Genomic DNA, 26,686 nt, shown 5'->3' on the forward strand with positions numbered 1-26,686 from the left:
TTAAGAATCAAATGCAACGTTCTCGTATACAGAGTACGGTTGTTGAGGCTCTGGCTTCGGTCTGTCCTGGCTCCTCTCAGTCTCTACATTGCCATACACGAGTGCGGCAGCGCCTGCTTCCTGCGGATCTGTGACCTCATACGGGTTCTTTTCCGGTTCAAGTGTGTAGTCGATTTCTACGTTGCCATACGTGTGGTCCTCTATCGGGTATGGAAGCTGCTCATAGTTTTCAGTGTGCAGGTATTCACGGATGACATCATAGACGAAAGCATATTCCTCCTATATAAAATTGTATGGGGAGGTTATATTTGTTAACTACTTGATATTCGTTGGCAAACAGGGATGAAGAAATGAAGATTACGATTTAAAAACAAAATAGAATAAAGATGATACTGTAAAATGAGGGAAATACACGAATATATTTTCGAACTAAAATACGTCCTTTAGAGGCTGTATTCCTCACATGTAAAATAGAAGAAAAAACAGTCATAGATTTGACTCCGATCAATGTATTTCAAATATCTATTTCAATTTAACTTCTACCGCTGCATACCATAGTACAACAAGGGAATACTATTTAAATGTTGTAATTACAGATGATATTTCATCATAGTTCATGTTTCTTATTTATTATTACAGGAGTAATTTGACCTGTGTGATAAAATTACAAATAATTTTGCATACCTCAGTTTGGACGAACTGCATCCTGTCAGCTCGCAGTATCTTGACTGTCTGGAAAATATCGACGGAATCTCCCTCAGCTATCTGAGCGATGCACTCCATAGCAGTGCAAAACACACCTGTTCGCCCAGCACCACTCCTTTAATGTTAAACAAAATGTAAATATGTTAAAAGTACAATAATCAAGGTACAATAAGCAAAGACAAATAACCAAAGACTATTGGGCGAAATTATTATTAAGACTTGAATCAAATAAATTTCGTTTATAGTAATACATTTCTCGCAACTGGATATCCCTTGATTTTAAAGCATTTCAATTTCTGCATGTTTTTTTTTTAGAACCCCTGGTTACTTACTATTTAATAAACCTGATTTATATAATAGTATCTCTAAAGATGGAATCCACTTTGCATACATTAACTGCTGCTAGCAAGCCCTGCGCGACACGTGCGTTTTTAGATAAACTAATTTACCAAATATTTCCCGGAAATCTTTGTATCATCATGTATTATTCAAAACATATTCTTTCACATGAGTGGTAATAAGAGCTTCCATTTCATTTTTTGAAATTGGGGCGTTTCCAATACTGTTCTTTACCTTTAAAAGTTTATATGAGTTCAAAGATGTTTAAATCATTGCCTTGGTTTCCAAAAAATACAGCTAATTTTTGCTGTTGTATTTATGGACCGATCCTGCTTCAGTGGACTTTGCACCAATTGCGATTGTTTAGGATAAGTAAGCATTGAAAAGATCCTAGACTTACAAACAATGGACAAGAATGGAGAATTCATTCATTTTGTTAGTGGAACTTTTGACAGCACGGATGAGCTTCATCAACGACCTAGCCCCTAATTGTGGATCTGATCCATGTTTAGGCCATCCATGGAACTGGTACTGAGTGACGGTGTGACTCGTCTAAAAGAAAACGAAACAAAACGATCCGTGGAAATGGATGTATAAGGCATATTTGAATCGGTCACAGTTTTGCATCTTATCTTTGCGTTCTACCAAAAATTATTGCTTTTCAACTGCCATAATATTTGACAAAAGCTAGATATTCATCAAGTCGCAGTTCGCCCGGTTGGAAAAACTGTTCTGGTTGAAATTCATAATGCGGTTCGCTAAAAATATTAGATTTCTTGATCCGTAAAAACGGAGGGCATCACATCTAAATTCACAGTCTCTTCTTCAACAATCACTGTGTCGTAAAGGAAATATATGAAATAAGACATACTTTGGAGTTTCTGGTAACTTTCAGTTGCCGAATGGTCATGTCCCCATCAGATGACGTTGATAAGGTTGAAACTGAATAGGATCCAAACTGAACCGAGTTAGCATCAGGCCAGTACTGTGCACAGCTCTAGAATGAGGAGAGGCAAGGCTATCGTTAAATGTTCATACACATACATACATGTTAGTCCTTCCTTTTCTGTTCGCTCCTTTCCTGACCTATTACATTTATATCTCTCGCTCTTACAGTTTTTTTAAAATAATGCCACAGGTTTCTTGAATTGCAATTACTAGTCACTTTAGCCATGTTAGTTTGTAAATGAGCCTTCTGAACACTGTGAAGATTAGCCTTATGCTAACCAAGTTATCCATTAAAGTCTACTCATACACTACTACTAGTACTACTACTAGTACTACTACTAGTACTACTACTACTACTACTTCTACTTCTATACTACCACCACTACTACTACTACTACTACTACTACTACTACTACCTTGGTAATTGGTTGGGTAATCCATTTGGCAGCTCACTCAGGAAGCTATACTGGGATGGTAGGTGAGGCGAGTAACTACAAGGAGTGTCCTGAATTGCAGGAATGGTGTGTGGACAAAGCACTCGTTAATTTAGAGTAAAATATGCTAAGTCCAGTGCAAGTAAGAACCAAGCAAGTAAGCTTATATGATGTGGGAACGAACAGGGGGCTGCATCATTCTGATGTACGTAGAGCAGCCTCCTTGAAGTTGGTTATTCCTGTTGCATTGACTGCTGAACCTGGCAGATGATTCTAGATCCTCATTGCTCTCGGGTAGTATGAAAACTTGAAGGAGTCAGTACTTGCAACAGGAATTACATACTTCAGGTTGTGGTCGTGTCCTCCGAAGTATGTAGCAGGGATGACAATAGTTGGTGCAGGTATGGAGACAAGACGGTGATGGATCTTGTAGAGAAGGGTGCATTAGTCGAGGATTCGACGTGTGTGAAGCGTGTCCCACCCTAGAGCTGCCACAAGAGCCGATGGTGATGTGGTGTATCTGTAATCACGGTACACAAAGCGAGCCGCAATTCTTTGTACTTGCTCTAGCATTTTTGTGACCACTTATTCCGTAGTACTGAAGTTTGGTCGACAGGAGAAGGTGTGGTACTCGATCGCATGCCTCCTTGAACTCCAAGAAGATTATATCAGCTTGGTTGCGCTGCTGAAGGATGGAGGACCAGCCGTGGACGGCTGTTGTCGATTGAGTGGTTGTTGACAAACAAGGACAGTGGAGAAGCAATCTCGCGATTTACCAGCTTTATGAGCTTCGGTGGAAGTTCATCAGGTCCGCTGGCCTTTGAAGGGTCCAGTTGCTGGAGGCGTTTCTCGACACCGGTCCTGTGAACGTGCAGGTGACCAGTAGTTGGAAAAGGAGAATATCCTTTCTGTACAAGAGAGTGGAGCTGGTGAGGAGTAAAGACGGACTGGAAGTAGTCGTTCAGTGTCTCTGCCTTGTCTAATGCTGAGGCGCACAGCTTAGATGGAGTACGCAAAGTAGGAATACCAATGTTTTCCGATCGACATGTCTTGATGTAGTACCAGAAAGACTTTGGATTGTCCTTAAGGATTGCTCGATAATGTTGTTGATGTACTCACAACGTGCTCTGTGCACATTCTTGGCAACTTGGTTCCTGTATTGTACTACTACTACTTCTACTACTTCTACTACTACTACTACTAACACTATTAATCCAGGGAGGAGCTCGAATTGGGTTGTTCAAACAAAGGACCGGTACCCCCTCCCTTCTGCGCCGCTGATGGGAATTCAACATTCATCATGTTAAGTATATGGATTATTTCGTATCAAAAAACAAAAGAAGCAATACAAAATAGCAAGGTCTTTAAATCTCCCAAACTTAAACTAATACAATTTATTTAAAAATTGACATATACTCGCACTACTACCTTGTCGTTTTGGCTCTTGTCATTAAGCATGACGACAGTGGATGGTTTATAGTTGAGGACCAGAGACCAGAAATCAGACACAGTGGTTGGCAGTGGCATCTGGGTTGTCATGAAGGTACAGTGGATCCCCTGAAAGATGAGGGAAGAATAAATACAATATCCGGTAACAACATGAGACCCTTGCCACCTACTTCCATTGTCATGAAAGGCTTTATAAGAGCTGTCAATATATTCGAAGCACGGGCACCCTAGGCGGAGAGGGGCTCACTTACTGAACTGCACCCCCACCCTACACCCCGTACATGACTATCAATCAAGTTTTATTCCAAGATAGTTAATAAAAGACGTAACAGTTCTTATATAATATCTTCCATAGTACATTATATATTATAATGGCGACAGTGCGGGTACATTTAATGGGTATGAATCGATCCACAGTGTCACTTTTATTAAAATATAGAAACTGGAATATCATCAATGTATTACCGCGCATTTTACTGTTGTCAAATTCGTTTTGGAAGCTTTCGTAATAAAACAAGTCACTAAAGTATGATAGGACACACAAACACATACTTTGTGTGCTAATTATCAATCATATTAATAATACCTATATTAGCACATTATGTTTCCATGGTTATTGCCAACGCCCAATGGGTCTACAGTTTCTTATGTTGAACACGAGTCAAATGAAGATGTAAACGGTTTCAATGTCATTTAATCCTTCAGTTTTTCTGACACTAAATTACATGTGTAAATTGAATCTATCAATACTGAATGAACATCTCACCTTCATTTGACTAGCATTGATGTAATCATGATCTGGGGAGTCTAGTATCACACGATTCCTCTGCACTAGAATGGTATGGAAACAAAAGAACATTTCAAACAGCGTTACGCTACACTACAACCCAACATTTACAATAAAACAAGTACGAGTAGTCTTTCATATTGTTTGATAGCAATATTGGATTTTAGGTAAGTCTGAATCCGATGACTGGGGTAATAATATGATTGCAGGGCCTTCAGGGAGAACAGTATGAATACTGATGAGGCTACCCTGGGTAAACAAGACATATTATTATTATTATTATTATTATTATTATTATTATTATTATTATTATTATTATTATTATTATTAGGAGCAAATCTTATGTGATATCACCTCTCCGACTTCGAATTGAATTTAACGGACTCAAAGATTTGGGTATCCCCCAACCCCTACACCATTCCAGTCTTAACTGCACCGTCTCCTGACAATCTTGGGATCCCCGTGTGGTGTTATTTCATTTGCTCACGACATTGCCATACATTTCACCACGGCGTTCTACTTCTCATTTGTCAAGAGTCTACGATTTACATATTATGTCAACTGACGAAAATGATTGAACTTAAATGGTGTGTATGTGTTTGTTTGTGTGTGTGTGTGTGTATTTGTTGGTATCCTAACATTACTTACATGGTAGGTTGTTTCCGTATCTATTCTTGGGGTGATTATCTCGAGTGCGTCCTGATCTTGTTTGAGAAGCCGGAGGATCTGGACAGAGGCTCTTCAAAGTCTGATTTAATCAGAAAATATGATGTTTAGTTTACATCACGAATTACGTTGATAATCATCAGCCTTAGTTCTGGCATATTTTTCGCGCATGCAGAAATATAGATTCAACTTTAATATTAGCTACGTTCATTCTGCGCATTTTATCCACCCAAGGGATCTTCAAGGTGTTAACGGAATCACATTATTATCTTGGCTTTAGCCTAGCTGTCTCAAGGTTCTGAAAGCATTCAAGGAATTACTGTTACTTCTTAGTAGGTACTCATTCACTAAACCTAAGTTTAGATAGTGCTGCGAGTGACATTCGAAAAAATACAATTCATTTGAATTACAGTTCAGTGATTAAAGATAAAGGTGAGTTCTGGTAATGCGATTGCATTGTGAAAGAAAAGGTGTGGAATGGATCAGAAACATTTGATCATGTAGCATGTAGGTATTAGTGTGCACTGCAAGGTTCTGAAGTCATCAAAATCATAATAAATTTGGCAGCGTCTTGGCAAAGTAACAAGCACTGTACACAAAAAGCTATATATGGGACAACACACATGGTGTCGGGGCTAGTACTACCTTGATATCCTTGTCTTTCTATGTTCATTACTCAGCCAGTATACATTTTCTTCCAAAACTTCTTGAACATTCAGTGTAAGTTTCGTTTGATTCTGTGAGAATTAATTTTCTTTCTTTTACCAGAACTGGAGTTTATCTTTGACGGATCACGACATCCCTAACATTTCCATTTTAAGAGCGCAAGAGCTGGTTTGTAAATGGGATATTTTCTCTTTCTCCATGAGTTGTTTCCACTGGGCCGAGGCCATTCCTGAAAAATAGTTTCGTTGAAACTAAGATATAATGCCCCCATCCATATCTCTCTCTTTCTTTCAGGTTTTCTAGAGGAAAGTGAACAATGAACTGACTTGGAACCATTACATGGCTTATGATCAAGGTCAGAAGTTGTTCATTTTTACAGCTAAAGAAGAAGAAGGCTATATATATATAGAGAGAGAGATGGAGACAGAACTAAAGAAAGTTCTGGTGTGGACCTGCCCTTGTAGAATACCGGGGAGAGAACTAAAGTCGTTACTGTCAGTAGACATTCATTATTTATCGAATTAATGATTGGGATGCGTTACCTGGAACTCCTTGGTCATCTTGGACCGTCCACGTCCATCGCCTGAAGAGTGTAAGTCTTGTAGATGATCAGTGAAATGAACGACAGGGATCAGGGTATTCCTCCAGAGAAGATCCTCCAGGACAGCCCCGTAGATGAAGGCATACTGCTCCTGTATTCATGTAAGGAACGAAAGCTTCAAACATTTTGTATCAATTCCATCTCATCCACTAAAATATCTTATATTTTTTACGAAATACGACGGAACATGTACAACAAAATTAAAAATTAGAACAAGCGGTGCCCTATGTTAATTTTATAAGGTTCTTGATATTAAACACATTTCCTTTGAGAATATCCTGTTTAATATCAACAACGCGAAGAAACAAGCAAATTTTCAACACGTTCCTTTTTTTTTAAAGGATTTTTAATCATTCAAAATTTTCCATACAAAGTATGTTTTATAAATCAAGAAAGTACACTTGACCCCCCAAAATGCTGTTAACATGTATATGCATAGTGATACTGTTTTTAATTTCACATCATGTCGTGTAGAATAATCATATGGCAATCTCTGCAAAAGCACTTTACGTTGAATTCCGTCGGTCCTATCAGTGTCTAAACTGAAAAGTTTGTGTGTCAAACTGCAGCAGCAGTTGGTGTATGATTTGAGAGGTAACTGACCTGTGTTTGGACCATGTATGGTCGTTTCTGTCTGATGTTCTTTACGAAGTTGAAGACATCTACCATTCTAGTTGTCTTGGCGTGAGCTACGACGCTATCAATACTGATCACCACGCCTGTTCGCCCAACACCAGCACTGGATAGAAAATGTAATGATCAACTAATCAGTCATCATTTTATTGATTTTTTTTTAAAAGTACAAAGTCGCATTCTCTCCGGATTTAACGATGTGCATGCACACTAGCTATTGAACGATAATGCAAAAGTCAGCAAAATATTCACGCAATGTCAATTGAAATTCATGAGTGTGGGAACCCAGGTTTCGCTGTAGTAAAGCCCGATTATTATACAAACTTATTTTAGGAAGCTCTTTTTCGTCTACGATATGCTGTTGAAATCTCTTATATTCTGATTATGTTATTATTTCTTATAGCGAGCATTACGATGACATGTTGCGTAATCCGAACATGATTTCTAAAATCAATACAAAAAAAGTATCACAAGTAGAGTTCATTTCTTGAAGGTCTTGACGATGATGTTTGTGGTACTTGTTTTGATCTAGGTGAAATTGACCACTAAGCCTACCTGCAATGAATGATCAGAGGATGAGTGAACTGTCCATGATCAGCTTTGACTTCCTTGATGAACTTGAGCAGTGATGAGGTGTGTTTAGGAACACCCTTGTCAGGCCACTCTGTGAAGTGGAACTGAGTTACGGTCCTGCAGTCGTCCCCCTGGTTAGGAGAACAACACATGTCATACACAGTGAAAGTGAATTAATTTAATGCACAGAACTTAGCTCTGAAAAAAGCATGAATCATATTAAAATAACTTAATGAAATCATAATTTATAAAGTAACTTTAAAAAAACTTCTATTAATGACTTAACTTGCAGTACCGTTTTCATAGATATTGTCCAAGGGGACGGATGGTTCACTCATATTCATTATAATAATTCGACTGGTTCATGGTAATGGAAGACATCAGGAATTAATTCCTGAAATGTGATGTAGCAATGCATATGCAGATGACATATTTGCCTACCTTTTTCATCGTCATTTTCCTTTTAACTCCCCCTGTGCATGCTTCCAGTGACTCCAGTTCCACTTTGATATTTCCAAACTTCACCGAATCGCCTGGTATATTAGGCCAGTACTTACCGCATTTGATCTATTTCAAGCAACCAAACATAAAATAATCAGATTACAGAACCGTACGCTTTAATCTGGAGCAGAAATAATATATGATTATTATGTGAATACTAATAATTTTAATAATCTGGGTTTATGTAGGGCTTGATATAAATACCGTCTCTGAGCGCTTCACACATATTATTTCCCAGTGTATCAGATTCATTCAAGCACGATGTGCACCATCTTCACTCTTTGGCGACTATTTCTACCACATGGTCATCGTGAGGGCATCTAGCAATTACTAACAAAAAGGCGTTCATCATCTCACCAGGTCCCCATTTTTCTCCTGGATATTGATTGGCAAATGTAGAATAACGAGTTGCCAACTACATCAGTACCGGTGTCGTGGATCGAACCAACGACCTTTGTATTTCATGTCAAGTGCTTAAACTACTCCACTACGACTAAGCCATAGTATAATTATATAATTATCCGTCTTTCCTAGATAACTCTTTGTACTATCTGCATTGAGCAACACTTTTTAAAGCATTGAAATGTAAATATCAGCGTTTAACTTCATGGGTTATATTAAGTTCCTGTTCAATTTTACAGCATAGAATAAGGGTCTCACGATCAATAAATCTGTGTATACGTTAAGATACAAATTCAGTCATTAATGAATTGGAGTATCAGGATAATTTGAGATTCACATAGTTTTTATGGCGATTGTGGTCAGGAATGTCCAGTGATGACCCTCATAATAAAATATAACAGACTTTGAAACGATATTAGATAAAAGCATTGGCAACTCTCATGAAAATGAATGCTAGCAATCCAAGTGTTGAGAATTCATGAAGACAAATATTAAAGGTGAACTATTAGTAATTAAACTGACTTTTTTTCTTTGAATTTAACATTCGAGTGAAAATACTATTGACTGACCTTATCTCCTTCCTTCAGCTTCGTTACCATGGCAATAGTCGTCACATTCTCCTGCCAGACCATCCTCCAGAAATCATCCATAGAGGCCTTGTTCGGTCCTTGCAAATATAATAAATTATGGCTCATCGGAAAACCAAAGTTTCCATTGTTTTTATGGGAATGACGACTTTTTTGTGTTTGTATACAAGAATAAAACATTTGTACTTGAAATATTGTAACCGAAATCCATACGTCTTACGATTTGTATTTATAACTTACTACTTGGTAAACGTGACGTAAAAATTAGAGTGGACATACCTTGTGATGCAATGTAAGCCCTGTCATTGTCAAAACTCTGTATGTGAAGAAAAGAAAAAATAATAGTTTACATAATGAAAAGTAGATCAAAATGAAACTATACATATGTCAAGGCTTGAGGAAAATGATAGTCTCTATTTACAGCATTGCTTTCCCGTAGGCAATTTTGTTCTTCTTTTTAATCGAACATAAAAGAAGATCAAGAAAATTCAAGTCATATGAGGAATTATATTGCAGCTTCAACCGATGGTGGGATTCCCATTATACATGTGTGATGTTCGTGAGTATGTGTGTGTGGATGCATGTGTGCGTGTGTGTGTGTGTGTGTGTTTGGATTGTGTAAAGATCCAGCGAAGGAAACGTGTTTTCTAATTCAAGTAGTCCGTCAACTCAAGCTACATCCTGTTAATATTTCAAAGTTTTTTTAAAAGTTTTTGTTAATAATGATTTGATTCATATCATTCATATTGGACGCTTCATTCAACGACAAACCACTCTATAACATTAAAATAAAAGTACATTGTAATGACAATGGGTGGTATTCCGGTAGCGCGTACTAAGTTAGCGCGTGCTTAGTTAGTTCACACTTTTATGGAGTGCCTGTTGTGAACTAATTTACCCTGAACAGATTATTTTAATCCTTCAATGAAAAGTGTCCAAAAAATTAATTTTGCACTGAAATAGGAAGAAAAAGATAATATGAGTATACACTAAATTTCAACAAAGTCCTTGGTAGATTATCTTTGTCATGAATATTGAAGGAGGAAGATGAAACCTAGCATTCCATAGAAGTGCGAACTAAAATTCTTGTTTAGTCTGGACTTAGTCCCGGCTTAACTTAAGAGAATACCACCCAATATATTTATAAATCAATGTATAGATAAATTGATACATGCCACCTTACTTACGGGAATGTAAGAAGCGTTAAAGTAATCGGAATGAGGATTATTGTCGATGACTTCTAACTTCACCCTCGCCGAATCATCTGAATAAAAGATAGGATATTTGGAGAAAAAAATAGCCAGTAGCTTTTAACATAAAGTTCTTTGCTCATGCAATTTTCGTCGTTTATCTTCGTTGTCGGTTTCCGGTAGAGTAGCAAACAAATTATAGTCAAAACATTAACATAAAAAAGTACTGTATAGGTTTCAATTGCAGAGATTTGACAACGGACAAAACTCTTTTACTTTTTTATTGAGAGTGTAATAAAACTTGCAACATCTCTTTACGGAAGAATTATTGAAAACTCATATTCTAAATAAAGAATTATGACATGGAACTGATAGCATACATCAGTACATACATTGGTACACTGTAAATCAAATGAACTGTGGTGCTCCACTGCAATCCACTGCAGTCAGCGCTACAGTTGCAAACTATTATTATCAAAACTAGATGGAACTTTGACTGCGCGCAGTCGAAAAAGATGCCTCCGTCATAGAGCAAGTTTACAAACCAAAACAGAAGAAATTTTTCAAATTCAAGTTCAATTGTAAACCATTAACAGGTTCTCAGAATATGGTGATTACAAGCGATTTCTCATATACATATATGACCCTTTGACCTCATGACCCTAAAATCTACTCAGTTCATTGGCTCTGCAAGATGTCCTGAGTTAAATAGTTATCCATCTGTCAGTTCTAATGAGAATGCATTCACAAGCTATGTTTGCATACATAATGAGCCCATGACATTTGACCTTTGACCTCATGACCCAAGAATCTACTCGGTTCATTGGCTCTGCAAGATACATACATGATCTAAGTTTGGCAGGAATCCATCAATCTGTTCTAATGATAATGCGATCACAAGCTATTTTTGCATACATAATGAGCCACATGACCTTTGACCTTGACCTCATGACCCTCAAAATCTAATCAGTTCATCGGCTCTGCAAGTAACATACATGACCTAAGTTTGGCAGGAATCCATCAATCGGTTCTTGAGATAACGCGATCACGAGCTGTTTATGCATACATAATGAGCCCTGTGACCTTTGACCTCGTGACCCCAAAATCTAATCAGTTCATCGGCTCTGCAAGTAACATACATGACCTAAGTTTGGCAGGAATCCATCAATCGGTTCTTGAGATAACGCGATCACGAGCTGTTTTTGCATACATAATGAGCCCTGTGACCTTCGACCTTTGACCTCGTGACCCCAAAATCTAATCAGTTCATTGGCTCTGCAAGATACATACATGACCAAAGTTTGGCAGGAATCCATCAATCGGTTCTTGAGATAACGCGATCACGAGCTGTTTTTGCATACATAATGAGCCCTGTGACCTTCGACCTTTGACCTCGTGACCCCAAAATCTAATCAGTTCATTGGCTCTGCAAGATACATACATAACCAAAGTTTGGCAGGAATCCATCGATCGGTTCTTCAGATAACGCGATCACGAGAACGGGACGTACGGACGGACGGACGGACGGACAACCAGAAAACATAATGCCTCCGGACAACGATAAGTACATTATCTAGAGCTTTGTTAAAGCAAACTTTTATAGCTATCCCTAACAATTCAACATAATAAAGACCCTGTTAGTTTGTAAACTCACATGGTAAAATATTCTTGTATCTGTTTTTCGTGAAGTTGATCTCCTCTTGAGCCACGGTCTGAGGATAGATGTTTGGGCCAGGTAAATCCTAGAAGAGAAAGGAAATATAATTGCAGTTTCAGTTTATTGTTTTAAATTTTGCATATACAAATATAATCAGAAAACGCTACAAACAAAGATGAAGTCTCGCTACTCGGTGTTCTCAACAGCACAGGAAGACATTAAGTCTGCGAGTAGCACACATTTGAGTGCTAAAAGAATATGTTCAGCGCAAAACACTAAAAAGAAGACATATTTCTTGTTGATAGAAATGATCTTCATTAAACCTACATGAAATTCCTCGGAGAAGAGCGCGGTGTGTCTGTTCTTGTTGACGAAAGCAGGAAACTGAGCCAGGGGTATCGGTTTGTTGCTAGACCTGTCGGGAGATCCATCGGTTGAATCGAGGTCTAAGGACTTCGTTTCCCGTACAAAGGGCTTCATGGCTACAGCTGGTTTGGGTCTTGTGCTCCTTGGAGGTGAATGGTGTGGGTTCGAAACGGAGGCGTGTCCAATGTTGTCATTTCCTGTCATAATACATACATAAACAGAAAAAAAAGTCAATTTAATCCTTTTTTTGGAGGAAAAGTCCTTGGGTGGCAAAACGCAGAATCAGCCTATACTGCAAATAACCAAAGAAGTCCTTAGTTCATTACACTTGAAACTTTTTAAAATTTCTTCCAAAAACTTGTCTTGTTCGTGACATTATGAATCAGGGAAGGGCATAATTGAGTTGTAAGAATTCTATGGGGTTAGAAAAATTAGAATATGTTGTCTCTTTGTTGCCATTAGCACGTCGTTCCATGCTATTTTCAGGATTATAGTTTTTTCTTTACCTGATCACATTAATTACTATCAAAACATAGGCCTACCTTTTAATGGCGTGTCTTGAAAATCCAAAGGTGCCTGAAATTGGTCCTCGATGTTTTCTTTTTTAGACGGATTACTATCATTCCTTTGGAAAAGAAAGAGAGCCAAAAAACAAAGGTTTCAACAGGCGCGGATCCAGGATTTCTTAGGGGGGGGCCCCACTTTTTTGGGGGGGTCCGAAAAAAAAATCGTAACGACTCAGCCAGCCGCTAAATAAGCGGGGGGGGGGGGGGGGGGGGGAAGAGGACACTTTTTTTTTTGGTCTCGAAATTTGAAAATTCGACATTTTGTTCCGTTGGGGGGGGGGGGGGTAAGGTCACCTTTTTTAGGTCAGCCATTGGCATATTTTTTTTTTTTTTTTTTTAATTAAAAAAAAAAAAAAAAAAAAATCACAGAAAAGGGGGGGGGGGGGTTGCTCCAAAATACACACATAAAAAACCGAAGGGGGGAGTGTCAACCCCCTAACCCCCTTCCCCTTCCTTACGTGCCTACTCGTCTAAAAATAGTTTTTCCCCTCCGCTTTTACGTTTCATTAAATCATTAGAAAAAGAAGACGATTCGTTGTACAGTTTTTTACTCTTAATCCTCGTCTTAATTCATCCCCTCTCCCGCGCAAAGCTCGGAAGCTTTTACGTTTCATTAAATCATTAGAGAAAGAAGACGATTCGTTGTACCGTTCTCGACTCTTAATCCTTATCTGAATTCAGTTTTCCCCTCCCTCCCGCGCAAAGCGCGGAAGCTTGTACGTTTCATTAAATCATTAGAGAAAGAAGACGATTCGTTGTACCGTTCTCGAAAATAATCCTCGTCTGAATACAGCTTTTACGTTTCATTAAATCATTAGCGAAATAAGACGATTCGTTGTACCGTTATGACTTTTAATCCTTGTCTAAATTCAGCCCCCCCCCCCCTCCCACGCGAAGCGCGGAAGCTTTTACGTTTTATTAAATCATTAAAGAAAGAAGACGATTCGTTGTACCGTTCTCGACTCTTAATCTTTGTCTAAATTCAGTTTCCCCCCCGCTTCGAGGTTTTATTAAATTTTTAGAGAATGAAGACGATTCGTTGTTCTGCTCTCGAAAATAATTAAGTTTCCCCCACCCGCGCGGAGCGCGGAAGCTTTTACTTTTCATTAAATCATTAGAGAAAGAGGAATATTCGTCGTACCGTTCTCGACTCTTAATCCTTGTCTAAATCAATTCCCCCCCCCCTTCCGCGCGAATTGCGGAAGCTTCGACGTTTCATTAAATTATTATAGAAAGAAGACGATTCGTTGTACCTTTCCTGAAAATTATCCTCGTCTGAATTAAGTTCCCCCTGCCCTCCCCCGCGCGCAGCGCGGAAGCTTTGACGTTTTATTAAATCATTAAAGAAAGAAGACGATTCGTTGTACCGTTCTCGACTCTTAATCCTTGTCTGAATTTCAAATATGTTCTTTGTCTATTCCCTTTTCCTCCTACGTCTTCTTCCTTTACACTCCTCTCTTTTTTGGCCGGCGTTTATTGGGGGACCACCCCACCGCCCCCTGGCTACGCGCCTGCTGTCAGATGAACATATGTTGATACCTTGTCCGCCCCGGAAGCTCAGGGGTTTAAGGTTTTAATTTACGGTCAGATTAGCATTCAGGGGTCCGCCTTAGCGCCCTAGACGGGGTCCAGGGGGCAGAGCCCCGGAAGTTCAGGAGTTTAGGCATTAAATTACGGTCAGATGAGCATTATTTTGATACCTAATTGTTACAATGGCAGGTCAGTAATTGGCTTGGGGTTCAGGGGGCGGAGCCCCGGAATCTCAAGGGTTTTAGGCACTCAATTACGGTCAGATGAGTATCGAGGGGCCCACCTAAGGGCTCTTGGTTGGGTCCAGGGGGAAGAGCCCCCAGAAGCTCAGGGGTTTTAGGCGTTTAATTACGGTCAGATGAACATTTTTGATACCTTATTATTTGTGACACTAGTAGGACACTATTTGGCGTGGGGTCCAGGGGGCAGAGCCCCCCGAAATCAGGGGTGTTAGGCATTAAATGACCGTCATATGAGCATCTAAGGGCCCGCCTTAGGGCCCTAGGTGGAATCCAGGGGGCAGAGCCCTTAGGATTTTAGGCATTAATTTGAATCATGGTCAGATGAGCATATTTTGATACCCCATTATAAAATTAATGTGACACTGGCAGTTAACTATGTTTTCTTTCTCGCTCTCTTTCTTTCTATTTCTCTTTAATATACTTTTTCAAAGAAAGTGTGGGGGGGGAGGGGCTCGAGGATCCCGATCCCCGCCGTTCCGCGGGCCCTGATATGTATGCATCTCAAGAAGCATTTTCTTGCCTGGCTGTAAATTTAGGAATTTGTCATTTTCCAACAAACGCATGAAGTGAGGAAAATCATCTCATTTCAGCATTATTTGTTAACCACCGTTATGGAACTATAAATTAAACACGTTTGATTTCTATTTCTCCAACTTCCCCCCTCCCCTATCAGTATGCCAGTGCCCCCCCCCCCCCCCCTTCGATCTACACCTTGTTGGCGGGAAAATTGCAACTGATATCCCTTACCTTTCTTCATTCTCTTTTTTTTCCTTTCTTTTTCTCTCCTCTTTCACTTTCCCTTCCCTTCCTTATCTCTCTTTTAGGTTTGCTGGGGGAGGGGGGGGGGGGGAGTCCTCCCCCCCCCCCGATCTCCTTCTTCCCTCTTTTCTTTTCTTCTTCATATTCTTTTTTTCCCTTTCTCTCCTCTTTCCCTTCTTTTCCTTCTCTCTCTCTCCTTTTTTTTTTTTTTTTTTTGCGGGGGGGGGGGCCAAGGCACGCTCGGCCCCCCCCCCTGGATCCGCGCCTGCGGTTTCAATGCAAAAGACGAAAAGCGAAGAATAAGTGAGCAGAAGAGAAATTTACGAGAGCTGGTAACTATCAAACTTAAAGAAATATTTCATCGGTAGAGTATTCCTTGAAGAAAGGAATAGAGAATTATCAGAATGTAGATAGCCATTTATTTTCAAATTTCCCTATTCTGCTTGTTCTTAAAGTCCGTACATAAAAAAGTTCATTTACATCGAGAGTATGGTATACAGGGGATTACTGTATAATTACTATAGAAGTATTAAAGTGACAGCATTGTACATGAACATTATAATCATGACTGAAAATAGAAAATAGTTCACAAACCTTCGTCGTTTGAACACGATGATGACTACAATGATGATAATCAAAATGATCAGAATGGCGCCAACGGCTACCCCAGCTGTCAGTTTAACAGGACCTTTATTTGGGATCAAACGAAAGAGAAGAATGAAATCAGAAATCTTTAATTTTCCCAAAGAAAATTCAAATGTTCAAATATTATTTTTTACAACCCCTGTATGGAAAAAAGACCATTCTGCCACCAATAGCAAAGAAAAACTGTGTTTGATTGATCGCAATTTCTATTTTTGATCGAAATTTGATCAAATGTTCACTGACCCGTCCCTCTTATTTTTCTGCTTCCATTAAAACCAACTTAATACCAGAATGGACATCCCTCTTTACAGTTTGATTAAACGCCTAACATTTTTTAACAGCACGCGCTGCTAAGTTGGAGGAAATCGCATAAAACCGTCGCGATTGTATTTCAGTTTTGACGCTTTAAATGAATATATGACAAGATGAGAGAAACTTAAACCCCACCAGAAGACCCTGTGGTGCGTCAAGCTGGACAGTAAAATTATATTTGCAAAATGTGTGCATGTTTCGTTGATTTTGTTCCATCTATTTTTAGACAGCATTTTCACATCTGTAAGGGTATGGCCAAGGGTGGATGTCAATAGAATAGTTGTTGCAGTGTTATGAATATACAGTGCGTCCTAGAAAAAAACGAAACCGGGAATTATCGATGTTTTATCATAACTTAATCACAGTTATAATCAATAAATGGCACATAATTGTATAGCTCAGATCCTCTTCTTTCATTTGATGCAACTCATATAATGCATATTTCACGCATAAGTGATTCAAATCAATTTGAAGAGAGGGAACCAAAAATTCATTTGGCGGACGGTATCTGAATTTCAAAGAGGAAATCACATTTCTAGAAAGTTCAGTTTCTGCCCTTTCATGTGACACACCTCAATCAGGAAAAATGAGCAACGAATAACAAAGTTATTAGCCTGAAACATCTGAACATTGCAATGAAGCATTGGTATAATACAATCACCTTTTCTATGGGATATGCCAATGGTTTTGAAATTGCCCTGAGTTGATTTTGCAATGGTGTTGAAGATACTGGAATGGGTTCATTCTAATGTTCAAAGCAAGCCTTATAATTTCATATGCGTTATATTACTATCACTGCTACATACACATGTATGAACACAACATTAATCAGCATTATACTGCTCTTACCTGATTGTATCGTCTCAGCAGTCACAGGTTCTGACCAATTACTAGAACCAGCTCCATTAACAGTCTGTACCTATATAAGAAATGTTGATATCATAACAAAAATAATTCTATACATCTAACCTTTTTCTTGAAATTTTATCATCCACGTAAGCGCAAATCTCAGGTTACTTATCCGAAAGGAACTTGCTCTGTTCATGTTCTGTTTAATATTGTAACACTTTTAAAAAACACCGTACCTTTTTTGCCCTTTCAAGTTGCATGTAAAACGACACAATTCATAAACAGAGTATGGCCAAACGGAGAATATGCTCTTTTATGTTCTATCAACACAGATCCTACAGTGTAAGTTCTCAAAAAGCTCATCTCTAGTTGTCCTTTCAGAGGCCAGGTGACGTAAATTCTCAGACACAAGTGCTTATAAATGTCCTCTGCGTGCATCGATTGTTAAGTTCATGCGCTTGTATTGCATCCTTGCATTGTATGCTAAAGTTCATATAGAGGTATCCCCAATCATATTCCTTTGCTACACTACCAAGCAGTCCATATAGCAAACTTTATGCCTGCGGTTTTGACCAATCACAAGCCTAGAATATTCATATATGTGGTATATATACATTCATATTAATACATATAGATGTATTACCTGGACTGAGTAGTTTGTTTTTGCTGTCAGATCGACCACAGTATGTTCAAACGCACCATTCAATACTTCCTCTGACGTATAGTCACCATCAACGGGATCAATTTGCTGGTAGCGGACGACATACTTCTGGATGTTACCATTGATGTTAGGTGGTAGAGGGGTAGACCAGGATACAGTGAAGGAGTTTGTAGTACTCTGCGGTATAGCCAAATTGATAGGACTAGGTGCAACTGTGAAGGGAAAGCAGGAATTCTGCATAAACAAACTAGTATACAATTTGTATGAAAGGGTGTGAATATACATGGATTGCAAGTTCTTTCTTCTTCTTCTTTTTTTTTTTTTTGGGGGGGGGGGGGTAATGGTTAAGATTTAAAAAATATTATAAGAGCTAACAAGCTAAAAACTCATTCATCTCATCTTTTCAATACTTTATCTATCGGAATATCAATATATTTCCTTTGAAGAATCCAAGATAATTAGCTGATGAAGTCTTACCTTCTTCAAGTGTTCTGCTGACCGTCTCACTGCTCCGGTCACTCTCCTCGTCTTTATTTGATGCAGTCAATTGAATGGTATAGTCCAAATAAGTATCCAACCCTTCTAACGTGTAAGAGCTTGTGTCATTACGAACCAAGATAGAGTTTGAAGAAGTTGATCCAGTTGGAGCGTAGTAGATCATATAATGGGTCACTCCACTCCTGCATTCTGCTGATTCCGAGGGGAGGTGCTGAAACATAAAGGTGCAAATACATAGTACATGCATCGCAACCACATAAAAGAAGCTACTTTCACACTTATACACAAAACTACAAGATGTTAGAATATTTTGTCTACAATTTTTCACATTTATAAGGATGCTGCAATCAATATGATGGAGCATTCTGCAGAACAAGAATCTCTTGACTACAAGACATTTCTTTATTTGCTCTGTGAAATAAAATCAAACTCCATTTGATCTCACACTTTTAACTGGCAAACAGAGAAATTTGTACACCTGTTTTTAAATCCAAATTATTTTGTTTAGTCAAATGGTGAGAAGTAAGTAAAAAAGCATCCAGAATGCCAAAGGCATAATATTGAAGTGAGTTTGATAATTAATGTAATTAAATATTAGATAAAATCAGGTGTAATCAAGGTAAAAGAGATATTTACCAACTCAATATCATAAGGGTGCAGCTCTACCTCTATTTAATACAATTGTGACTATTAACAATTATGCATTTTGTGTTCTGGACAACCCCTTACATCCAACTACATTTCACTAAGTGACCAAACAGCTATTCTTAAAACAGTTCATACCTCCCATATCACCTCTAGCTCTTTAGGGTTCATGGCTGAAACTTGTAGTCCAGTTGGAGAAGCACTGGGTTCTGAAGTTTAAAAGTATACACAAGATACTAAATGGCTTGGACTTATAGTAGATGAATTCATTACATGTACATGTAGGTCATGGTAAAATCATGCATTGCTTCAACAAACACTCTTCATGTGGCTTTAAATCAAATGTCAATGAGTTAACAAAATGAAACTACCGTTGGGAAAAACACAGTCAAGGGTACTATAAACTTTCTTTTTGAAAATGCGTATTTTGTAGAGGAAATTTTTTGTGTCAAAATTTAGAAAGGTTCAACAATTAAAAAACGAAATATATGGAATAGAAAAAAAGCAACATTTTGTTGTACATATTCTACTAAAAAAACTAGATAGATTAAAGTTTTCGATGGAAAGTGCATTCAATCAATGAAAAGTTCATAAATATCCAAAATGTACATCTAAATGCACAAATCAATTACTAATGCAAAAACAATGTACCTGTAAACAAATGTTTGAATTGGTGTATAACTCCATCACCAAGTATTTTCCTCCCGAGTATAATACTTACTTCTACAGAGATTTATTGTGTCGCTCCTAGGAGACTCGGGTCCTGTTCCACCTGCTCCTTCCCTCACTGCTGCCACACGAAGCCTGTAATCTGTGTCGGGTGTCAGGTTACTAACGATGGCTGATGCTGTGGGTTGCTCTACTCTCTGATCCGTTAACCAGTCACCATCCTTCTCGACAAAGACATCATATCCTACCAGAGGAGGATCACCTATGTCGTCTTCTGCAGACCATGCGTTCCATTGAAGACCAATTGTAGTTGACGTGGTGCTCACTATAACTGGTGCATTCTCAATGACTGGCAGAACTGAACAATAAAAAAAAAAGAGACAATAATACTAGGTTCTTCCATCAAGTCAATATGTATATAAAATTTACCAAAGTACACATGAATACTATACTGACATCTTACAGAGCTACCATATAATTATATGATACGGAGAAAGTGAATACGTTGTGTTTGAGCGAGCCTGAGTACAATGACAGGGTTCATAATACATTGTAAAGCAGTCTAAGACATTGTAGATGTATCAAGTGTTATATAAACCCAAAATATTACCATTATTAAATATTAAAATATAAAGTGTATTAATTAACTCACATGTAGGGCCTATGTACGGGTTAATGTATATGACGCGACTTGCCTGCACAAACAACTGTATCAATATAACAACAGATATTCCATGTCCTCATTTTAGTAGATATTGGTTTATTCAGTATGCCCCCTAGGCTCAGCCATTTGTCAGTACTACTAGAAGGCTAATTCACACATATTTTGCAACACACGTCTGTTGTTGATGTTACAGCTGTTGTGACTGGTGTTGCTGATGAAATGGTTGTTTTTTATGTGGCTGTTGTTATTGTGGTAGTGGTTTGTGGTGTAGTTATGATTGTCATTGATGTTGAAACAATTTTTGTTGTAATTGTTGTTGTTGTTTTTATTGTGGTTGATATTTTATGGAGAGGGAGGGCATGTGCCTGCCTCTTCATTTGACATGAAAGTCCAGAAGCCAGAGCCTCCAACAACAAAACTTATTAATCCCCTGTAACCCGGTATGCAGAGAGCCTGACTGAGAATGATTCTGCATTTAAAGAGAGTGATGTCATGCTTTCTATTAAACAGGTATCTCACAGAATTACATTTGAGTAAAGCGATGTCACACAATTTGCTCACCATAGGTTGCATTGGTAACAGGCGTCCTGTGAGAGCTTTTACTTTCAAAAGTAAAAAAGCAAACGTATTCCCCAGATTCCAGTGGATACACACTATCAACATCAAAGACAACAGCTCGTTCTGACCCTGAGACAGTGGTAGATCTCCTGGTGATTCCTGTCCTGTTATTGGTGCTTCCAGTACGTCTGTAAAGATCAACTGAGGATGCATCGGGAAGTGGGATACCCTCAACATAACATGTGAAGCTAGATGGTTGGTATGGGTTCACTCTCACTGGAACTAATCTGGATATTCCTGTCAAGAACCATGAAAAGAAAAAGCATTAAATAATACACACAATTTTGCACACAAAATCTGCTTGCCTTATGTATTTTACCGAGAATACATTATAGGAAAAAAAATCATACATGTACTTTATAGAACATTGACCAATCGTGATATTCAAAAATAAAAGAATGGATTTGTTTGTATTAGAAAGAATGACCAATTGCTTATAACCGTGATATCCCTGTCAAAATCACAGCGAAAGTACAGAACATTGAATAAAAATATACATGTCTGCAGCAATAGAAGATGGCAACTCGGTCACCTCATTGTGGTGGCGTACCCTTTTTAATGAAAAGAGCCAAAGTAATACCTGTATTAAAAAAAGGTGACTCACGTGAACAGGGAAATTACAGGCCATTTCTTTACTTACCTCTTTTTCCAAAATGTTAGAAAAACTTGTGTATTCACGAACTATAAATTTCCTTACACAACACAATTTACTTAGTGATGTTCAATTTGGATTCAGAAAAAACACTCCACAAGTCATGCTATGTTAAAACTCATTAATAAAATAATTTGTGCAATTGATAACTCTTCCCACACGAACGGTTTATTTGTAGACTTCTCAGAGGCGTTCGATACTATTGACCATAACATTCTTCTTATTAAACTGTCTCACTACGGTGTCAGAGGGAAGCCCCTTGAACGGTTTTTCAGACAGAACTCAATACACATCTGTAAATAACCAGTCATCAATTAAAAATATTACCTGTGGGGTGCCTCAAGGCTCTCTTGTTGGCCCTCTTCTTTTCATATTATATACAGTGCGTCCCAGAAAAAATGAAACCGATAATTATCGATGTTTTATCATAACTTAGTCACTTTTATAATTGATAAATGACACATATTTGGAAAGCTGAGATCCATCTCTTTCATTTGATGCAACTCATCTGATTTTTCACGCATGAGTGATTTAAATAAATTTGAAGAGAGGAAACTCAAAAGTCATTTGGCGGACGATATCTGAATTTCAAAGAGAAAATCACATTTCTAGGAAGTTGAGTTTTTGCCCTTTCATATGACACCTCAATCACGAAAAATGAGCAAGGAGTGACACAGTTCTGTATGTTTAAAGTAGTGCTTGCATTTCCATAATTTTATCAAACGAATTCGTTTTCACTGGCTGCCTGCCGTAGTAAAAAACAGAATTGTCAAAAGAGTTAACTCCGTTTCGTTGACAATCAGCCATGCATGAAGTCTTTCGTCTACGGCCGATTGCCAACGAAACGGAGTTAAGTCTTTTCTTAATTCCGTGTGTTGCTAAGGCAGGCTGCCAGTGAAAATGAATTCGTTTGATACAATTATGGATATGGATAACATTGAAATGAAATGAAATACACGCACACATAGCTCCATATGCACTCTGAGATTGGTCTTAATCTGAACCTTTTTCAGCTGAAAATGTAAGGAGACAAGCCTGAATACAATATGCTAGTTATAATTACCTTGAAGGCAGTACGGTTCAATCCAGCTATCAAGGCATTGTCCATTGCATAGACCCCTCTTCGTCTCGCAAGCCTCTTGAGCACAATGACATTGCTGAAGACAATCCAAGCCAAAGGTACCCCCTTCACACTCTGAAAAAAGTAAAACAAAAATCTTGTTTATTGGAAACATCTGGTCAACGATTATTATAGAATACTAAAGGCAAAGATAACTTTGGTCGAGGTCTACTGGAAACAGGGTTGTAAACACAAAAATCAAATCGTTTTAATCATGTGAAATTATTCGTTTTTCTTTTGGCTGATGTTCTTCTGATTAAGTTTAATTTTACAATTCAAGGTCCAAGGGGTGTCTCACAAAGACCAAGATCGCTACTTTAAGTAGGACTAAACTATGGTAGGCCATTCATGCCACTGGTTACTCTCACCATTATGATCTTAAGATAATATCTTTTCCTTCAATATCGAATTATCAAAAAATGTAAATTCTGTAGATTTGTGACCATGATTTGTATGTCCCTTGAGAGACAAACGCCAGTAAATGAGAGAGCAAACAGTGGCATGAACGGCCTGCCATTTGAACCCAGTTACACATACGTCTGAAAGTGGACTGAGACCGGCCCCGGAGGCGGCTCGACGTATGTGTAACATCAACTTTTTGTTTCTGTCTTTCCTTATGTATTTCTTTGTTTCTTACTTCTATCACCTTCTCGTATGCTATTATTTGTTTATTATCATTCTATCACTTTCTCTTTCCGTCCTTCCTTATGTTATTCTTTGTTTTTATAATTCTATCACTTTCTCTTTCTGTCTTCTCTTATGTTATTCTTTTTTTTTTATCGTTCTATCACTTTCTCTTTCTGTCTTTCCTTATGCATTTCTTTGTTTCTTACTTCTATAACCTTCTCTTATGTTATTATTTGTTTTTATCATTCTATCACTTTCTCTTTCCGTCCTTCCTTATGTTATTTTTTTTGTTTTTATCATTCTATCACTTTCTCTTTCTGTCTTCTCTTATGTTATTCTTTGTTTTTATCGTTCTATCACTTTCTCTTTCTGTCTTTCCTTATGTATTTCTTTGTTTCTTCCTTCTATCACCTTTCTTTATGTTATTCTTAGTTTTTATCATTCTATCACTTTCTCTTTCTGTCTTTCTGGTGTGCGCCCCAACGTAAGCATGTGAAAAGGCGACGTGAGGCCGGTCTATGTGTAGACACAAAATTGCGGGCCCGAGATTATGTGTAACAGTTGTTTGATGATCTCGAGGCGGCTTCAAATTGCAGGTGTGAGGCAGCCTCCGGGGCCGGCTTTAAAAGCCGACGCATGTGTAACAGTATAGTTAAGTCCGACTTGAAGTCAATCTTAGTCACTGTGAAACACTCCCCTTGGGGCCTGTTTCTCGAAACCGTCATAAGTCTAACTTCTTGACTATCTCGTTGAAACGTGTGTTATAGAATTAACACATGTTTCAATGGGATAGTCAAGAAGTTAGACTTATGACGGTTTCGAGAAACGGGCCCCAGGACTACTAGAAATCTATGGCAGCCAGCAGTTCAGGGACCTCCTCTTGATCTGCTGTTCTCTTGATTACTACTTTCAGGTGGACAGCCCACCATGCTGGCTGCAACTCTTTATTCTAAGACAATACATTTAGTCACAACTAGGATACAGCTCTCTCTCTCTCTCTCTCTCTCTCAGTCTCTGCTACAGAATAGAGCTGAGGATATGGTTATCAGACGTTTGCTCCTGGGACAGTTGTTTTGGGCTGTATTTCATCAAAGGTACGGTTTAGGGTTCGGGTCGCGATTGGTTTTAGTTAAGGTTTAGGGTCAGGTCACTGCTGGGTCAAGGGTCGTAGCTAAGAACTTGGTTAGTGTAGGATAATGACAGGAAAAAAGTTCGGTACACCAAATAATGACTCCTGATTTTCGAGGTCATAATCTAATCAACTGAACTGTGTACAGCTTCAAAATCACCTTGGGCAACAGTTTCAACCATGCCCAACAAAGCAGTCAATACTTGCATACTAGAATCCCCCTACAGAGTAAACATTATAATACTGTATTTACTTTCGCAGCACTACAGTATGTACATATATCTGGTTGATATGACCAATATATACATGTACATGGATTTATGAGTGCTCATACATGCGTACATAAAACAATCCTGGTGTATCAAGCACACTGCGCCACACTTGATGTACATGTTGTGTGTAGTCTGGAGATTATTATATAAATAGAAAGTGATATGGAAAATTAAACACCCTTTATTGAAAAATAGTATTTTACCTTGACATATGACCTGGACACTGCGTACTTTGTATCCTAGTGCACACTTTTGCTCAGGGCACCCTCCAGTATCTTTATCACATGGTTCATCATTCAAGCAATGACATTTATCAGTGCATTGAGATCCATAGTAACCGTGTTCACATTCATCTGGAACTGGGGATGATAAGAAAATATTTCAGAAATCACAATTTAGCAAGTACTACTACCAAATAATATAAAGTGGACTTCACAAAAATCAGATTGCTTCTTTTGCAAAAAAAAGATTTATTTCCAAACTATTCATTTAAATTATTACACATATTCTTGAATTTAGCAGAGTCTTCACTAGAGAGATTCAAGTATTCATGGAAAGCATGCATCTCCTCTATATAACCTCCAGTGATTATATAATAGTGAATTATCTTACTCCAAATGGGTATAGTACAGGCACCCCAAGGTCCTGCAGGCATCGGGGTTAGAAATTAACAAAATAACAACAATTACAAAGATATATTGTAAAAGTAAAATTCTGATTTATCTTATTTGAGGAAAGCATTTTGTCATATTATTTGTTTTCGTTGTTGACCATGACTTACTTTGACAGTTGTCCCCAGACCAGCCAGTCAGACATTCACCTGTACATATTCCACTATAGATGTTACATGATGAACCACCGCCTGCACAGTGACATGTCTGTGTACATCCTGGACCATATGTACCAGCAGTACATACTGTAATAGAAATTTAAAAACACATCACAAAAACAGGATGGTCAAATACAATACAAGAAAGAAACATTGTACATGTTACAATAATTTCGTCTTATAAATTTATCCTCTTTTTTTCCTCCTTCATCTTCACCACCACCACCACCACAACCACCACCACCACCACCATCCCTTCCTCCTCCTCCTCCTTCTTCTTTTCTTCCTCTTCCTCTCCTTTTCCTTCTCCTTCTCCACTGAGTTGCGCCTGACCACACTCATAAATCCAGCTACATTATGGTATAATTATAATTTCTGAGGATTGCAGATGTACATGTATGATAACTTTTACGCCTCCTAGGTACATTTATCTCACTACTAAAATTTGAGCACAATTGATAGAATATTGAAGACTTACGTGTGTTACATGTACGACCATGGGCACCGACGTCACATGAACATCCATACGGATCAGGTAGGCAAAAAAGAAACCCATGACAGTGTGCGACAGGATCACTGGTACTAACTGTACATCGAAACTCGCAGTTCCATCCGAATCGATTTCCACCATCATTTCTACAAACTGAAGAACAACAATACATGTAGTTGCATTTTTGTACCAAAGCCTTGTAGACTTGCATAAGAAATTAGATTTTTATGAAATCAATTTCCAATATGGTTGCTTACCTGTAATCTCATTTTGCAAACTACTGATGGTGTCTAATGCACTTTAAAAATGATAGTTTTTTTCTACACTGAATACAGCCCTTCCATACCATGGATAACAAAGTTTGTTGATCATAAAATCTAATGTTATTGAGACATTTATTAAGTC

The 26,686-nt window shown here is 38.2% G+C and overlaps 1 protein-coding gene across 1 annotated transcript; it reads right to left on the minus strand.

Moving 5' to 3' along the window:
* Positions 1-24,872, minus strand: LOC115928747 (receptor-type tyrosine-protein phosphatase kappa-like). The gene is made up of 25 exons (XM_030996606.1): positions 24,851-24,872; positions 22,878-23,009; positions 21,106-21,399; positions 19,933-20,238; positions 19,350-19,420; positions 18,546-18,777; positions 18,051-18,280; positions 17,408-17,477; positions 16,196-16,289; positions 13,047-13,129; positions 12,466-12,701; positions 12,136-12,223; positions 10,479-10,555; positions 9,571-9,607; positions 9,274-9,371; positions 7,784-7,932; positions 7,199-7,334; positions 6,537-6,686; positions 5,311-5,410; positions 4,642-4,706; positions 3,855-3,983; positions 1,916-2,041; positions 1,445-1,596; positions 685-820; positions 1-279 (listed from the first exon to the last, which is right to left on the minus strand). The coding sequence occupies exons 1-25, from the start codon at positions 24,870-24,872 to the stop codon at positions 1-3; spliced, it is 3,492 nt and encodes a 1,163-aa protein (XP_030852466.1).
* Between the last annotated feature and the right edge of the window lie 1,814 nt (positions 24,873-26,686).

This window comes from Strongylocentrotus purpuratus, unplaced genomic scaffold, assembly GCF_000002235.5.
Source record: "Strongylocentrotus purpuratus isolate Spur 01 unplaced genomic scaffold, Spur_5.0 spur5_scaffold_3, whole genome shotgun sequence".
Classification (NCBI taxonomy): Eukaryota; Metazoa; Echinodermata; class Echinoidea; order Camarodonta; family Strongylocentrotidae; genus Strongylocentrotus; species Strongylocentrotus purpuratus.

Bases quoted from the DNA above. Each gene is read 5' to 3' on its own strand.
- LOC115928747 (XM_030996606.1), bottom strand. From the start codon at position 24,872: ATGGTTGAAACTGTTGCCCAAG. The intron at 4,707-5,310 runs GTAAGTAATGTT...ATACCATTCTAG, and splicing joins ATACGGAAACAACCTACCAT to TGCAGAGGAATCGTGTGATA. The intron at 2,042-3,854 runs GTAGTAGTGCGA...TCCTCATTCTAG, and splicing joins ACAAGAGCCAAAACGACAAG to AGCTGTGCACAGTACTGGCC.